This window comes from Cydia fagiglandana, chromosome 6 (assembly GCF_963556715.1).
Source record: "Cydia fagiglandana chromosome 6, ilCydFagi1.1, whole genome shotgun sequence".
Lineage (NCBI taxonomy): Eukaryota > Metazoa > Arthropoda > Insecta > Lepidoptera > Tortricidae > Cydia > Cydia fagiglandana.
Window position 1 is genome coordinate 10,136,117 of NC_085937.1, and position 19,144 is coordinate 10,155,260.

The 19,144-nt window shown below is 36.9% G+C and overlaps 2 protein-coding genes across 2 annotated transcripts; both read right to left on the reverse strand.

Annotated features, from left to right (window-relative positions):
- Window positions 1-149: 149 nt before the first annotated feature.
- On the reverse strand, window positions 150-9,167 carry LOC134665156 (uncharacterized). Its single transcript, XM_063522004.1, has 4 exons — window positions 8,620-9,167; window positions 2,974-3,263; window positions 1,004-2,889; window positions 150-671 (listed from the first exon to the last, which is right to left on the reverse strand). Exons 1-4 carry the CDS (start codon window positions 8,958-8,960, stop codon window positions 189-191), a joined length of 3,000 nt encoding a protein of 999 aa, XP_063378074.1. The 5' UTR covers window positions 8,961-9,167; the 3' UTR covers window positions 150-188.
- Window positions 9,168-10,802: 1,635 nt separating this feature from the next.
- On the reverse strand, window positions 10,803-18,357 carry LOC134665584 (uncharacterized). Its single transcript, XM_063522553.1, has 4 exons — window positions 18,115-18,357; window positions 13,568-13,645; window positions 12,520-12,673; window positions 10,803-11,951 (listed from the first exon to the last, which is right to left on the reverse strand). The coding sequence occupies exons 2-4, from the start codon at window positions 13,590-13,592 to the stop codon at window positions 11,792-11,794; spliced, it is 339 nt and encodes a 112-aa protein (XP_063378623.1). The 5' UTR covers window positions 13,593-13,645; window positions 18,115-18,357; the 3' UTR covers window positions 10,803-11,791.
- Between the last annotated feature and the right edge of the window lie 787 nt (window positions 18,358-19,144).

Consider the following 19,144-nt stretch of genomic DNA (forward strand, 5'->3'; position numbering starts at 1 on the left):
TGATACTGCCACGGAACACCACGTCACAATTGCCAGTCACACCTTTCAATTTGACGTGTCAAATAATACCCAATAAACCAAATAAAAAAAAATGTAGGTACATGCATTAGGAAATGTAGTTTTTAGTTACGGTTTATTTGTTATCTAGATACCTAGGTATTACTACACGCGACGGTTAAAATATTAAATTACAATTTTGATTCCTCATCATCATAAGTCTCTGTTAAATTTAAAGCACTAGACTTCCCAGTGTATTCAATGTCCGCGAAAGTGAAGGCGGGGATACCAGCACTGTCAGTCGGTGAATCCTGATTGATAATGTGCTCGAATCGATGGCGTGGTTTGCGAATAGGATGGACGTGAGAGTTAGCTTTGCGGTTCACTTGCTTTTCACTTCTCGGTGTCAATCTGTAACCGACTTGATTGACCAACTTTCTCTGGCAATCTGTCAGTTTGTCGCGAATAACATCTAGGTAACCATTCGCGGTAATCTCACCAGCGGGTTCTTCCATCAGAAGCATGCAAAGCCTTTGTGCTTGCTCCAAGTAGATTAATGCTTGACGAATATCACCGAATGTTTCGCTGGAGCGAGCCATTGCAATGAAGTGAGGAATGAAAAACTCGAACACCAGACGTCTTCGCTCTGTCTCCATTTTCTTGGGCAATATTCTCTGCAAAGGAAATACACAAAATTTATGTAAGTAAGTATGTAAAGATATGAGATTACAAGACAAGATACCTACTACCGACTTAGCAGAGAGTAAAGTCCTTGAGATGTTAAATAGGTAGTACTACTAAAGAAATTCTACGATTTTTAATTTTTATGATCCACAGTAAATAATTAAGGCCTGTGCGAGCCGGATTTGTGTGCCATATGCACGTGTGCGTTGCAATTTACGGATCCTTTTGAAAGACGGCACACCTTTTACTTATGTACACGCAGCCGGTGCGCTCTGACCTTTAGCATCAATCAACAGTAGTACCTATAAATACAGATACTTACATTTTTATCAATTAGAATTTCTGGCTTTTCACTTTTACCGTCCGTCTTATGTTTCTTGCTATACAGTTGGCCCTTACGTTTTGTGTCTTGTATTTGTCGATGCCGTTCTTTGTTCCACAGATAGTTTTTGTCATACATTTTCCCCATGCCCCTATTTTCCCATTCGTCTTCAGTATCCGTACTGGTTCTACGATTTGAGACAGGCATATTGAGGTTTGGATTCAGTATTCGCAAAGGATTCCGGCATGTTAAGATTTCATAGAGTTTAAGGCAGTTGAATTTAGGGTAAAACTCTTTTTTTGTGTATTTGACTTTTTCTAGAGCGTAAAGCATGTGCATAACAGGAGACTCTTTAATATCAAATAATTGTCGCTGTACTTCACGTAATAGAGGATTAGGTATACTTTTAAAGTCATTACAATGATCAATAAAGTAATTTGGAAATCTTCCTTGGGTAAAATTGCTGTAAAAAGTTTCTATAAACAATTTGAAAGTTTCACCTAGGCGGTCTTCTGGCCACCTTGCATAATTGTCCTCGCACTGCCAGAATAAGTGATTTTTCAAATGATTTGCGTCTATGCCAATTTTTGAGGTTTGGTTTTCCATAAAAGTCTTATGCAACACCAGTGCAAACAAATAACATCTCAGGTGGGCATGCGCTAAACAGCTCTCTAGATAACGTTCGGCGGCAGGAAATGTAACTCGCCACTGCAACTTCTGATCAGGGTTCAATCCTCGTTTGGGCCTGAATCCAACAGGTACAAGTAAACATCCAAAATTTATAGCTTTATTGACAACATTTTTGGACGGCCATTGATATGCAAAATTGGTTCGAGGATTTATGACTCTTCTCCTTTCACGTATAATCCATCTATTAGCTGCATTCGGCCACGAAGTAAAAAGAGCGGGAAATACTTCATAACTCATCTTAACACCATTTTTTATCATGTCACAGTATATACTAGCTCCTTGCGTCATAGCATTGTTCACAGAGTCGGGAGTGAGTCCTAGGCTTGATCCCAATTTTATCATAAAATTGTCAACAAAGTTCGCCATAAAGCTTGTAGATTTTAAGTAATGATGGGTTTCGAATAGATTTCTACATGGAGACAATTTTGAATCTGCATCATCTATTTCTTCATCCTCGTCTTCACTCCAATTTTCAAAGGAGCGGATTTGAACGGATGTCCAGCATTCATCTGGTACTACCCCCGAGCTAAGTGCGTAGTTAGATTGGCTGGTTATCTCTACTTTTTTCGGTGTTGTAGATTCTTTGATCGTTGCATATCCATAGTCAGAATCATTTTCATATTCCTGTCTACTGCTGGATGTGGATCGGTAACCCGACGTCTCTGTGTCTTCAGCAATTGTGTTGTCAAGACGTATTGGATTGCCTATGCCTTTAATATCCTTGACAGGTCCGCTCAGACTTCGAGACGTTTTTAAAATTGATTTCCTACCTTTAATTTCGTTTGTCTCCTTATCTTTATTCTCTGCCTTAAAAATATTTTCTGTTTCAACCTCTTCAAGCAGTGATTGAGTTGTTAGTTTTATAGCTTTCATATTTGAAATATTTCCAGAGGAAGTTATCGGTTTTATCGGCCCACTGCGTCTCCTTCCTGTATCATTTACTATATGTTGATTTATTTTAGCGTTAGGTATGATAAAAGTACTTGCATTCTTGGACTCGATCTTGTTTTTAAGCTTTTGGAGTAACTCTTCTCCTTTGCCTACTGACGGAGCATCATCTGATCCATTTGACTCTTTTTCTGAATCAGTGTATAGACTATCATCTGAATTCATAAACGAGTCTCTGTGTTCTTCTTCTTGTGCTTCTTTTGATAGACAGCTTTCTAATACTTCAAGCTTCTTCAACTTAACATACCCTGTGGAAAAAGAATAGCTTTAGTATTTTTATTAGATATCCTAAAGTGTGTCCAGTGTTTATTTCAGAACATATATTAACCTACCTGGTTCTCTACAATCCTCTACGCGTAGTTTATAGAAAGGTGCATCAAGAACCGCACTGTAGTCAGACGTATCACCAGGCTCCCTAGCCTCGATATTGTCGTATATGACATATAGTCTGGGAGCCAGCAGCGGCTCGCGGTGTCCGCGTTGCTTGCGGTAATATACATGTTCTTGAACGCACTCCTGCAGCCTGTCCGCGAAGAATACGTGCTTGTGGTGCCGAACCATCGCTTCGTCGATGCCGTGCTCGCGTTCGCTCATTGGATTGTTCTTGATTTGATACATCTCTCTGAAACCAATGACATCACAAACATTCCTAACATGATAATTTGAAAATATTCTACGAATAAAGCATATGGAAATCAGTGATAGCGTAACGTTAACGATTTCTTCCTATCTAAGGAAATCACGGCTAATGACATCGGCGATAAGCTAATAAACAAGTTCTCGGTCGTTATCAATGTGATTTGTACCTTTATTTCTTTTATCACTTCCGTCCATTGACGATATCGGTCGGTATGATCTTTTAAATCTTCAGAGCAAAATATTTCCATTATAAAAGCAGCAGATTATCTAGCTTGGGCATTATAGCAGTACTTAGCTGTATTGTTAATTTCAATTGCACAATTTAATACATTATATCTTATCTTGTCAGTGATGCATTATAACTCTACTATACCTATTTGTACAATCTTCGTGATGAATATGTATCTTTTTTTAAATATAAATAGTAATTACGTATTTGCCGAATTATCGATGGTTGAGTTGATACTATCTAATACTTTTTGGCTTCACTACATCTTGCTCAACCTGTATACAGAAGCACTCATTTTCTAATAAGTGTATTAGAAATGGAGTTCCACTTGTATATTAGGGCGGATCATTTTTCTAAACTTAATAAATCCTTTAACGATGGGTGTGGATTTGGTGCTCTATAGGGTGCAAATGACTTAAAAAATAATAATAAAAATATCAAATAATGGGAAGTGCCTCCACAACGCTATCGAAAAAAAAAACGAACGATTTTCGCACCTGAAGCTATGATTTAAAAAATGAAAATTAAACGCTCAAAATAACAGTTTAATTTTTTAATATTTTAGAATAAGATTCAATGTTCAAATATAGCACATACTAACTCAGAAAACTTTTATATTAGTTTTGGAAAAAAAAGTAAAATATTGCGAAAAATTACTAAAATTATACCAATTTAAAGTCTTTTTTGCTCTCGAACTGGGGCATAATTTTTCGACTTTTCAAGCGATTTCTTATATACCCGTCTCTTCTTAATGGACTACATACTGAGGCCGACGCTTCGGTTACAATTTTCACGCATCTTTCGACGGCTTGAGTGTGGCATGGGATTTTATTTATCTTGGATATCACAACCTCTTCTACCATCTCTGGATTATTTATTAACGTGTTTATTTCATTCTCATCAAGAAATTTTAGCATCGGCGGGGTTGATATATCTTGAATTGGAACCATATCAATATAATCTTGGGCTGAAAAATTAAATTGGGGCAATTAAAATGTTCTTACTGCAGCAGATGGCTGTGACAGTGCCTTTAATAGTTTTCTTAGAGCCAATATTTTAACATATTGGCGATCATCAGCCAGCATGGCTAAAATAATATTTTCGGGATGGCCAAAAAATCCATTTCTCTGGATTACAGGATCAATAATGGATTTAAGAGGATCTGGTAAGTAGCGTGAGATCAGAATGGTCTTGAATAAATGGTTGGCACCGTAGATACAAGATGGTTTAGTTTTTATGGTAAACCACATGGGAGCATACACTATTAAAATAAACTTCACCAATGTTTGTAAATTTTCAGACGCATTTTCAGTTGCAACATACAATCTCAGAATACGATTGGCCGTAGTAAGCCATCTTGAGTGAACAATTTTGCCCGGATTTTTCTTTGATAATTTTTCATCGCAGGACCCCCTATCGATCGCTTGACATATATTATACAGATATTGTTGGTCTGTACTGAGATCGTTTGCATTGGAAATAACAGGTAAATTACATTTCATTGATGGGAAACCGACAATGGGAAGTGTCTCACAATTATGTAAAGCTTTCCCAATCAAACCTGTAAAACTTCTAGGCCCTGTTGTTTTCCCATCCAAATGTTCGATCAAATGACGAAGTAGGAGTTCATTACCATGCAATTGGCAAACTAGCCACTGAACTGGACGACTTAAGGTAAGTTCCAACCGGTGAATTATACCGCCTTTCCATCCAGTATTTACGGCAGTCCCGTCGCAACCAATCGCTACTAGCTTTTCGATGGGAATTCGTTCTTCTTTTAAGAAAGTCAGAATTGTCTCTGCAACGGTCTTTGCGTTACCAGTAGTCGGTGTAATATGTCCTATATATTGACATCCAGGCTCTTTTATCAAACTTACATGTTCCTCAGACTTTACCTTTTGTCTGTTGTCTGAAAATGTCAACGTTTTATCTTTGCGACCATCGAAGAACAAACCGAATATATCAGACTGATTACCGACGAACTCAGATGACTTCGACCTTTCTTTATCTCGAAGTCGGCGAATCTTATTCCTGTCTATGATTTTGGATTGGTCTGTTTTCGTTATTATACCCACGGCTTCTAGAGTAGCAGACACAACGGCAGCCCCAGCCCGATCGGATACTCCATATCTATCTAACGTCAGTGCTATATTTGCAAAAGTACTGTTCTCCGGTTCATTTTCAGTTTGCGTTTCTGAATTCCGTTTTGAAAAAGTTTTAGTATCAGTAGATGTGGATGATTGAGGGTTTTCGTCGTCAAACTTAGGGGGTTTGGTTTTAAAGGTATGACTTTGGTGTAGTTTCCTTTCAATCCGCATTTCATATCTGCGTGTGGCCTTTTGATCCACACTACCAAATATCATTTTACGTTCATTACGTTGATCAAGTAAAAAGTCTCGTTCTTGTGGCGGTATTTTCCGACTTCTAACACAGGAACAGTTTTCTAAAATAGCACATTTACACGTTGCGATGTCAAATAAACGTTCACTGTTTCTTACAAATATACGAATTTTTTCTTGATATGTAGGTGTATTTTTCCGTTGTTTATAAGGTTTCAGAAGATTCTTGTACTTATCGTGGTAGCTCCTGATTCGTGACATAACATTACAGTGTTGCACTATTGGTATATCCGTTTTTTTCCACTGTTCTTCCACTCTAGCCGCTACAAGTTGACATGATTTAGAGTAGGATTGTCCATTACTCTGCAGCCACAACAAATGTAATATCACATCCTTATAAGTAGGCAAAACATTATGTGGTAGCTCACGCGAGCTTCCTAGTATTGGACAAGCTGTTGAGCTCCTTCGTATTGACATTATGTTATATACAACACACGCGAATTGCAGAATATACTTTATTTACGAAAAAAGTCGTAATGACAAACGTATCCCGCAATGATAACAACGCGTATAATAGATAGTTTCACCAGAGTTGAAGTTTTTGCTATGTACCCTCATCGATATTTATAATAACTCTTCAGGTATTATGAATGAAAATAGGTCTAATTTTATGAAAAACTAATAAAAAGTAATTAATAACAATATACAATAATATACATGACCAATTTAGTACTAAATAGTTAGGTTCCAAAACACCTTTTTTAAATGTATTTTTCATTACTTTCAATCGCTTTGTGGAGGCACTTACCAATACTTGATATTTTTTTCATTATTTTTCCAAGTATGGCCTCCACAAGAGGCATCAAAATCGCACCCATCGTTTTCGAAAACCGTGAAAAAAAATTTTTTCATACATTGAGCGATCCGCCCTATTGTATATGAATACCTATTAGTTGTAGTTTATTATGCAACACGACCCTAGTCTTCCAATCAATGAACAACCAAACAAATCAACTATTTAAAGTTATTATGTTACTATTGCTCTTCTTCTTATAACTATTACAAACCTCTGGTTTCCTAGGAATTTTCCATTTCTCATCATCTGAAAGTGACGCATTGTTTATGTTTGAATTGAAAGTCATTCGTTTCGACCGTAGGAAATTTATCCAAGTTTTTTTTTACGATTAGTAATGCAAATACGGTTAAAATATTCACAAATTTATCTTTACTCTCGATTTCCTAGTGAAATACCAAATACCACGTGAAATTTACCTTTCTGAAAAATGCGTTTCATTCCTTAGTTAAAAATAATATATTTTATTATATCGTCACTACTTTGAAAAAAACTTGTATCCTCTTCTGTCAATCAAAAGAAAAATGTGGTAACTAATGTATGGGATGCGTACAGAGTTACTGCGTTTTAACTCTGGGTAGCAGTGCGAGGTAAGAGAATTTTTCAAAGTAGTGACGATATGTAAGTTAAGTAGGCCACATGGTGAAAGCGAGAAAGGTAATTCCCTTTTATCATTAATAATAATGCATTACGATTAGTACGATTACCTAGTATTTTTTATCCACTTATCGTGGATTAAATAAATCCAAACACAGATAATCCGCGGAGAGTGAAAATTGTTTTATTTGGGTTCAATAAGATAATAGCATAACATCTTAATAGATACTTAGATATGTATATTGCTATCTAACTAACTATTTTACATCTTATTTGTACCTCTTTTTGAAAAACAAACGTACAAAATTACGTGGAATTTTCTATCATTTCCTTGTGAATAAAAATATCGCAAGGAAATCACAACACAAGTCGTCATGTTATGTTTATTCGTACCTACGAGTATAATGTAATTTTATCTTATAATTGCAAAGGGTATTCAGATTTAAAAAATATAATCCTGTATTGAAATTATGATATGATACCTACAGTAGAATCCGTTTATTATGACTCCGCTTATACTGACCAACCGCTTACTATGACGTACCTAATTACTGTGCGAAGTTTGGTTTTCATATAAAATTCTTAGTGACAAATTCGGAAAAGATGACTTCGCTTATAGTGACAAATCGCTTACTATGACCGAAAAATCCCATTTTCATGAAATTATGTCCGGTTATACTGACACTTATGCTGGTTTTCGTGGCCGTCACCACGTCTTTCCCTGCGAGGGCGTTTGGTACGTTCGTAGCGTGTAAGGTATTTTAGTTTTGATCATCAGTGACAAGTTGATATTTGTTCAAGTTTAATAAAACTTATTTCTCACAAAGGGATATGGAGATTAATTTGGAAAACATAACAATAATATGACATCCGCTTAGTATGACGTTTTTGTCACTTCCCTTGTCATTATAAGCGGATTCTACTGTATATGAATACTTACTTACCCAGCTCAGTCCATGCCAAGTTCATGCGCATTAATGTAAAAAATAAATAGCTACCTACCATATAATTATAATATTAATAATGAATTGGTTATTCCCCCATTTTCGGAGTTATCCATAAAGACTAACAAGTCCTTAATAATTGGTTGTCTTTATCCGTCATTTTAACATTTGTGTTTGTTAGAATGAGACAAAATTTAACAAAGGTTTCCTAAGTTTTATGAATAAGCAGGTTGCTAAGCTTCACGGAACCTTTTGAATAGTTTTATCATTTTGTTATTCATGTTCATGTATGTATAAGTAAGTCATACATAACATTGAAACCCTCGTAGACGCGATAAAGCATGCGAATATAATTTTTAAACATCTATGTTGCTCACCTTTCGAAATTTTCGAAAAACTGCACCGATAACAGAATGTTGTTGAGCAAAAAGGCTTCAGAATCGTTTTGTAGCTGGTAGCGCATGTGATCCAGCGCCTCGTCGTCGTAGGAGCGGACGTGCGCGGGCGCCGGGCCGGGCGCGTGGCCCGTCGACGCTCGCGGCGCGCTCGCCAGCTGCATCGTCGTCGGCACTGGCCCCTCCTTCGTTGCGAACCTTCTATTCCCTGGATTCGCATTCTTCTTCCTTCTCTCCTCCCGTTTCTGCTCCCTCCATTTTTCCCTTTCGAAGAACTTATCCGGTTCCTTCTGAGATTTCTTAACAGACTTAGAATTTCCCATTTTACACCAAAAGTACCGTAGTGTCTTTTAATTTAAGAGGTTATAACACTGTTTGTAAACACATTTTAACCGTCCTGTAAATAATGAAAATGTCCTTCACCTTTTCTTTGTTTGACCTTTAGTTATTGATTTAAGAGCAGCGACAGTCTGGCAACGTCTGATCCTTTCAGAATGTAACTACGTACTGGAAAATGATTATTCATACATTTATAAATAATAGGTACTAGGTAATTGTTGTTATCTAAGCGATAAATTCCTCCATCAATCGTGATAGCTATCATGGGTAGAATCCAATATATGCACTGATTTAATGAAAGGGTATGTTGTGCCACGCTGGAAACGCAGTGGTAGCGTTGTGTCTGCGTCACTGACTCTTCGAGACTACTAGCCTCCCGAATAAACACCATTAGCCTGATAAGTATAATACATAACCATTTGGTTATAAACCGTGAAATTATGAGTTAAAAAACTTACTTAGGAAGTAGGCTAGCGGCATTCCTTGTTCAACATTGTTATGTAACATGAACATAACCGTAAATGCAGTGGGTAAGTATAAAAAGAAATAAGTCAACGAGTTTTATTATTAAGGACTTAGTGCATATTCCTGATAAATGAGATATTCTTCGGGACTATCTCGAGCATCCTGTATTAGGTTTCTTTAGCATTGCAAAAATTTTCAAATTTCAATTTAAAAAAAAAACATTTTAATACAGCAGTAATATGTCATGGTTTTCATTTGTTTGGTGGATTTAAATATACCTAACCCCAACCTTGGGGCGTTAATATCCAACGAAGGCGGGTGCATAGATGAAATCAAGCGGCGCATGGCGATTAACTAGGTCTGCTATGGACAAAATGAAAAAGATTTGGGGTAATAGGAACATTACCAAGGCCACGAAAACCAGACTCGTTTACTGCCTAATATTCCCCATTTTCCTTTATGCGTCGGAGACATGGACCCTTCGTGAAACCGAGAAGAAGAGAATTGACGCGTGACGCGGAGATGTGGTGCTGGAGACGGATGCTCGGAGTATCGTGGGCAGAGTTTCGTACAAATGACTCCATATTAAAAGAACTTGGCATCAGACAGCGCCTATCAACCACAGTGGAGTCACGCATTCTGACCTTCTTCGGCCATATTTCTCGTCGTGGTGATGACTCCATAGAGCGCCTCGTAGTGCAGGGAAAGGTCGAAGGCACCAGGCCACGTGGTAGATCACCAATGAGATGGACAGACCAGATAAAGGCCGCAACTAAGTGCTCGGTTTACGAATGTACCCGGAAAGCTGCAGTCCGCGACGAATGGCGCCGTATTAGCAAGATCATCACTCATCGAGATTTACAATGATGACCACGACCACTCTGGCAAGAGTGTACCGACTAAGAAGGAGAAGAACCCCAATGTTACAACAACGCTACTCACGAATAAAAAAACTATGCCAATCACTTTCCTTAGATGGTAGACCTTAGGTTAACAAAGTTTAAAAAATTTGTATATGTTCACGATTTACATTTCAAAGAATTCTTATTCACAATACTGATTTAAACTTTCACGATTATTACTCATTTTTATTCACGACTCTACTCGCGTAAAATTAAGTTTTATTTTACCTCCGACGTCAGTCTTCTCCGAGACTACGGGGAGAACGCCGTCCTCGAAACGTCAGAGGTAAATTTAAAACTTAATTTTACGCGATTAAGACCCGTCGTTGTGAATAATTCTTACTCAATCAGAATCGGTAGAAAAACAGTATCTCTAGCAACAGTATCTCTAACAGTATCAGTAGTTCTGACCCTAACTTACCAAGATTGATATTTTTACGGAAATAACTCGTTTTGACGTACTGTGTAATATATATTTATTTCGTACATACTCGTATACACTCTTTATTTTTCATATAACAAACAAATCTTACATAATGTCATTTACAAATATACGTACCTAAATATTTATCACATTTTCAGTTAGGATCTAAATTTAAATTCATATATGACTAACTTGATTTACTTGATAAATACCGATGAATTGAATATTCGGATACATACCTTTACTTTAGTGGCGATGTTATATACTTAGTTGAGTGTTAGGTTTTGAACCCAGAATATAACTTTTATTACCTACCTACTACAACAATGATACGCAACGTTTTAAACTATAAACTAAGAATCACATCTCGTACCATGTTTAACCATCAGCCTGGAATGTCGGGGCAAACATAATTTGTAAATTAAGTAGGTACCTACTGAAGTTAAAAAGTCACCTCCAATATTTACCAACCCCTAATTAATTGAACTTCGGCTCGCCAACGCCACCTCTGTTTTTTCTCTGTCAAAATTATGGATAAGGACAAACGAATTATCAATCAACGGCTTGTCAGAGTCAATAGACATTTATAAATAAGATAATTAGTTAGTCTTCACTCTTCAGCCAATTTTGAATAAACAGGTATGCAGCCGAATATACGATCCCTGACAATAACTTATTTTTACAGGTAGCAAATATAATTATTTATACAAATTATAGCAGTCACTTTATACATTTAGTGTGTATTTCTACCACAAGTTGCTTAATTTAGACGCTTGATGAATCTATCGATTAATTATGAATTTAACATCTTATAATAAATACCTAGTTGATCAATCATATAAAAACTCACTAAAATATAATTACAATACTATTTGGAATATTGTTTTTCTTTACGCAGGCACGTATTTACTTGATGAGGTTTTTTGTAAAAAGTTTTCCTCGATCATTCATTTTGTAAACTATTCTGAGAATATAGTTTGGACATTAAAGTCACGATAAACCCCAATACGTAAATTCGGTATAATCATGGCACATCTCTAAGCATGGCAGCTGGCGGCAGGCTGGTGGGCGGGGCCTCCTCGTTGTTGACGATGCTGGCGTCGTCAGCGTCTTGCTCAGGCGCACGCCTGCCCCGCAAGCTCCTGGCACGTTTCATCTCGCCCATTTTTTCATCTAGTAGTCGTCTGAAATGAAATATATTTTTTTTCATTACTGTAGGTATATTGTACCAATATACACGGTCCAAAATATCCAAATGGGGTTGTGAGTATCGATCATAAATTAATAAATGAGATATGTTGATCTACCTACTCTAAGACTGACTGTCGATTTTGAAGATCAAGGAATTTAAATACAGGGCAAAGCGAAAGATTTAGAAATGAAATAAATCCAGCGTAAGATCTCAATGACCTAAGTTTACTACTGGTAATGGTAGACGAGCGATGAGGTTTGCGGCTTCTTAATTTGAGTTATAATTTGCAACTAATTGACATTCAATTAAACAAAATTTAATAGTATCATACTGCTTTTAGCGGGTTTTTGGACTATTTTGGGAATTGTTTCATATTACTGGTCAATTTGGTCAAGAGATTGTTAGAACTCACTGTTGTCGGCAGTCGATGAGGACTCCCAGCCCGAAGACGATGGCGATGGCGACGAGCACGACGAGCGCCACGCCGATGACGGACGCCACCGTCAGCGAGGGGATCTGGCCAATTTGGACAAGACTGTCAAGAGATTGTTAGAACTCACTGTTGTCGGCAGTCGATGAGGACTCCGAGCACGAAGACGATGGCGATGGCGACGAGCACCACGAGTGCCACGCCGATGATGGACGCCACCGTCAGCGAGGGGATCTCCTCCTCCAGCGCTGTCATCGACACGCCTGGCTCCGCCGTCGTCAGCTCTGGGAATAATAATGGTTGCGGTTAGTCTTCTTGAGATCTACGAAACTTTGTCGATCTTTTCACTTATGACCACTTGTATCTTTCACTAAACTGGGATTAATCGGTTAAACCTGGAGTTACCATATTTACCAGTACAATGGGGTATTTTCCTACTAGTTAAATCAGTTACTTTTTTAGAACTGTCAAAACGATTTGCTAATATGGAATTTATATGAAACATTACACGTGACGTCACGGTCAACTCACCTGCTTTTTACATTTCTATCCGATTTATTAAATAGAACTTGTGCTTAAAAATAACTCCTATCTGTGATTTTCTAATAATTATCTGGTGCTTTACCTATTTCATGCATGGTGTAAAATAATTTATTTTAAATACAGTATTATACTTTATATGACACTGGGTTAACGGTTTAACCGGTTAACCCCGGGTTAGTGGGATGATGCAAGTGGCGATTAAGCTGTTTACGTATTAAAAAAGATAATCTTAAAATACCCATAGATAATTGGCTATTTTCGAGCCGAATATAATGTACCTATATTAAGAATTCAAACATTCAAACACAAAAAAAACAACAAACAAGTAGAGTATTGAAACAGGTATAATAACAGGTATATGACCCTGATTGAGTGTAGCAAATACCAAGTAGGTAAATAACAAAATAAATATTTAATAAATTATGTTTGGTTTGATATCGATAAGTATGTTTTTTAGTAAATATACGCTTAAACGCAAACGAGATGCCATAGATACATAGAATAATTAATAACCATTGTAACATTATTTAAATTTAATTCTCGCTCCTAGTTTCTGCGATTTCCAACAAAAAATCTAGGTACATTGTACATTGTAGGCCAATTATTTAAAAAAAAACTACTTAATCGTTACTTACTTCCATCGTAATTATCGTAATCCATTTTCTTTTAAGTAGAGATTCCGTGAACAAATTGAAGATGATGAAACGATGATTCTGAAATACAATAAACATCCATTAACAAATAATAGAAATAAAAAACAAATACTAACTATTTAGGTATGTAAATAAATATATAGATTAAGAGTCATAGGTCCGCTATATTATTATCAGGATATAATACATAATCGTTGGATATAAATATACAACCCGTCATTACATAGGTATGTATAAATAACAGTCATTGCGTAAATCGACTAATTTGTCTAGACCTAGACTATGTGTCAATTAATCACTTTATCCGGATATTATTCATAATAACATAATCAAAGTACTTAGGTACCCCAAGAACTTAGAGAAGGGGTAGGAAGTCGGACCATGTTTAATAACTTACATTGTTTAACTTTATGAATAATATCCGGATAAAGCGATTAGCTTATCACATTGTAATTTAGCCATTGTGTGTAATATCTGTTTCTGAATCAGTTTGTCTGTTGAATCAATTTAGCCATTGTGTGTAATATCTGTTGAATGACTGTGACACACACATACAAATACAATAAAACCAGCTTAAGAATATTTTGAAGCATCACCCCTAAAACGCGGAAAGCGTATTAACCGGGTTGTAAAGTGGGTTGTGGGGTATGGAGAAAGAGTTTGGTTGAAGAAATGTCATTGTCGGCAGCTGACCATATCCATATCCGTTTGATAAAAGAAATCAATTACTATCTAGTTAAATATTAAAAATCTCTAGATGTTCACATTAATTAACAATAAAATTATTTTGTAAGTGTAGACCAAGATTCTCAAGCGTTGTAAATATTCGGCCTTAGTTAATGGCTAATAAAAATCCCGCACAGATAAGATTTGGTCAGCTTAGCGTACAAGGAAGAGCGGAGGAAACCAGATCGAACGGCAGATCACCTATGCGCTGGACTGACGAAATAAAATCCACAGTGGGAAACCGCGTATCTGACTGTGCCAAACATCTTCCAACAGGGAGAGATGGCGGGAGATCGTGCGAAGAGCTGTGTCCGCCTTTACTACCGATGCGGGCGCCTCAACGTGACCACGACCGCTCTGTCAAGAGCGCTACGACAGGGAAGAAGCTTAGCGCCGATATCTAAAACCGGGCAAGTGCAAGTCGGACTCGCGCACGAAGAGTTCCGTACCATAAAGCAAAAAAAAAAACGGAAAAAATGCAAAAAGAAAACGGTCACCCATCCAAGTACTGACCACGCCCGACGTTGCTTAACTTTGGTCAAAAATCACGTTTGCTGCTGTATGGGAGCAAATCCTTAAATCTTAATTTTATTCTGTTTTTAGTATTTGTTGTTATAGCGGCAACAGAAATACATCATCTGTGAAAATTTCAACTGTCTAGCTATCACGGTTCGTGAGATACAGCCTGGTGACAGACAGACGGACAGACGGACGGACGGACGGACAGCGAAGTCTTAGTAATAGGGTCCCGTTTTACTCTTTGGGTACGGAACCCTAAAAACGGAATAAATGTATTGCGGAAAAAATGCCTATAAGTATGTACATAATTATCAAACCTGCTCACAAAATTTCCCGAGAATCAGTTGAGAAATGCGACCTGTAGAGCCGGACGTACAGTCAACGGTAAAAATATGGGTGTACAAATCATTTCAAAAATATGTCCGATAACTCTTATGTCAGTGAATTAAGAACTATGGGACATATTTTTGAGTAAGTTGTCTACACCCATATTTTTACCGTTGACTGTACATATACGAATCATTTTTACTCGAGCTGTAAGGCTGTAAAGGAGAGGCTTCGTTCCGCTTCTCACTCGCTCGGTCATAAATGCGGATGATATTGATAGTGCATTTAGCGAATTAAAGTACCCAATTTGGTATGGACGTGCGCCGCAGTGAGTCGTTAATTTTAATGACATACCGTACATGTTAAAAATGACACATGGCAGGGACAAAGTATAACACGTAATGAGCGGAATAGCCAAAGATATGAGAAGTATTCATGATATAAAAAGAAAACAATTCCACGAAACTGTTCAATTACAGTTGACGTCAAAATAATTAAGATTATCTTTAGATTGATCTGTTGCCAGACTGTACCCAAATGTACTTATCACTGATCGAACAAGAGATTAAATTTTAGATAAACTAGTATCTATCTACTGTTAAACAGTAGCCGGCAGCATTATCAATAGTTTTTTTTTTAGATTTCTTTGTCTTAATCATTCATTTACGATACGACTGCGAAAAATAGGAAATTCACAACGAAGGAAGTGTAAAATCGATACGAGTATTGTACAAAGTTTTACAGTACATATTGCCCTTTAAATGTTCGAAATAGGCACTTATTGTGTAATATATTTTGTGCTAACTACTAAGGGCGGTAAAGTTAGCACCATATGTGTGTTGTGTACTGTCAGTCTGTAGTCTACGTTTCAGCTAGGGCCAAAATGCTTTCGATATATATTCAGCTGTTCTCTTCCACTCTTTTAATCGATTCAATTTTAGGTAATTCTTTAAAATAGCCGAGCCATGGTGTTGGCAAGGTCTGCAGGTCATAGAGCCACTAGTCATAGATGCCTATCATGCCCATGCCCAACCCAACCTAACCAAATACATGTAGGTACTTACCTACTTTTATACAGAATAACAACTAGAATTATTGTAGTTAGGTAGGTAGGTATTTGATAACTCGGTAATTGCAGCCAATTATTTACATTGAAGGGACAATGATCACTTAACTTTTTTTTAAGGTTCCGTACCTAAAGGGTGAAAACGGGACCCTATTACTAAAACTCCACTCTTCGTCTGTGTTTTCAGGCTGTATCTCATGGACATCATCTGTGAAATTTTGAATGATGTATGTCTGTTGCCGCTATACCAACATTGTTCTGCTGTGTGTTGAGTGTTGAGTGAATAAAATATTTTGGTGCGAAAAGGGCGCCCTGAGAACATGTTGAACATGTTGGAATCAAATTTTTTAATCTAAATATACCCCTCTAATCTTCCGCGACTTCCGCCTCTAAAATATTTTGATGTCTGATCAAAACGAGTACCAGTGCGTAAAGAGAAGAGTCGTAGAATGTTTTGGTTCCCATACCTACATATAATCCTTTCGCACAGAGTCCAGAAACATTGGACGGTTCGGGATAGATGAAAATCAAGTTGTAAGTTAATTTGGTTATCCGCAACTGCCCTAAAAGACCATGTCATAATATTCAATAGGTTTGATAAAAACTCTGTATACAATTTCCAATCGTTTTATTATTACTAGAAGTCAGCACCTAGGTATTGTAAGTGTGACTAACTGCGTAAGAAATTGATACAAACCGTCGATTGGTTACGCAAAGAAATTCAATGAAACATTAACAAACCTGCAAGAATCAGATGAGAAATAGTTTTATTCTTGAGACTTTTAAAGGTGAACGTGATCACGAGGCACGATCAAAGGCAGTTACGAGCCATTTTGGACTCTATTGCGCGCCCTACCTGACGACGTCAAGACGACGACCGTACTAAACAGTCTTCGCATACCGATAACATGATTCTACGTATTCAATTCTCCTGTTACCTATTGTGCATGTTGTGACGCCAGGTACAATTTTTACGCCAGTCTCTTTATTAGTGTATCCATGCAATAGAACGGTACCTACCTGGTTAATCATTTTTTGGTGTATAATACGGACGTATGGGAATTATATATATGGATCTTAAATTTAGGTAGTAAAAACATGTCACCTTCCCGTACCTACCCGTTCGCCTATCTACTGACTGTCCTAATTTATATCATTTACTTACAGATTACTTATAAATGAAAAGATTGATGACGTTACTTACTTTGCGTGTTCTATGTACGAGTACCTATGTTTACGGTAGAAGAATCCCATTTCAGTCGGTTGACAAAATTCACATAGGAATATGCTTGCGAGTGTGGATGAATAACCCCATTACCTAGACGTCCAGCAGTAACTCAACAGTAAGAAGGTATCATAAAATTCATAAACAATCGCAATTTATTATAAGTATTCCATTTGCCTGACAATATGTAAGATTTATAATTAATACATTTATGTATATTTATTATCACTTTATTACATTTATCTAAATAACTCATACACACTTCATGCAAAGTACCTACATGCAAACAAGTGTACCAATTTTTATTGCAAAGATTAGCCTAGAAAGGCAACGAATATGTAGAAGATAACGAAACAATTATCTTAAAGGTACATCCCCAGGGTGACGGTATTGTTTGCTTATCTTTAGATACCTACTTGTTATAAGTCTAGATTTCTAGTACTTACATGCTTAACATTTAATTAATATTGCATGTACCGCGGAATGTAAAACAAATGAATCACTGATAGCCATATTATGTTTTCTTCAAAGGTAGGTATGCGGCATACCGTATGCCTACCACGAACATCTCAAATAATTATAATATATCATTACTACTTAAAGTTATATCACATGTTTTATCATTTCCTGTAACTAATCAATAAAAAGACGGTGGTACATACTTACATAAACAATAAGGAGATCAGGCGGCACTTTCACTTTCAAACTGCTGTTATAAGATTAGGTCAACACAAAGTTTGGCACCGTTTGTTATGTTCTGTGTGGTGTGGCACATAGTGTGGCTGGTGGTGGCAGCCATGCGCAGCGCTCCGCGGCGCGTCTCTCACTGGTGCTGGCGCCCGCAGTTACCGAGATGCCGCGTAACGCCGTTAAACTTCAACAGCCTTAACTGCATTCTCGCTTATCAATAGTCTGGGGTTGGGGTTTCATATTAAAGTTAAATATGTATTAGGTCGTACTATGTGTAATGTAGGTGTACATTTTGGTGCCTGTGATAACGTCAAGTATATACCTACATACTTACCTAAATGTACCAATTATTATAATCATTAGGTCCTAAACAGGTTTGATAAAGTTTAAACGGCCACCACATTACCAAACAAGCGTTAGCCAACATTAATGAACGAATTGACGAAATAGAATTAAACACCTGGTCTACCTTTGTATTTGTTTTTGTGAAATTAAAGGAAACTGATATTTGAATTATAATATACCTAAATATATACTTACGTAATAGGCATTTTGATTGTCCCGTATAATTTCGTAATCGAAGGTACTTTCAAAGAATGAATGTAGATACTTCTAAGTTCAAAGTACTACTTCAAAGAATACTAACTACTTACATATTAGTATTAATTTCAATTTCGCAGTAAGTAAGTAGTTTTTGCAATAAGGACCTCGGAGAAAAGTTGGTACATACTTACAAAAAGTATCTATGAAATTCTATATACAGTGAAACGTATTCATTCGTTTTCATTGCTCTTTAATGTACCATCAGATAAAAAACCGAAAAGGAAGGAAGTGGTGACGTGATGGGAAACCAACATCGCATTGGTGACGTTAAAAAAATGATGAATCACAGCCGGCTGCCGTGCCGGCCAACCCGGCATTCCCGTTATTAGACCAGCGGTGGAACAAAAATGGGTTTTGATAACATTAAAGTTTTTTCTTTTTTGATATGTTATTGTAAGCATGT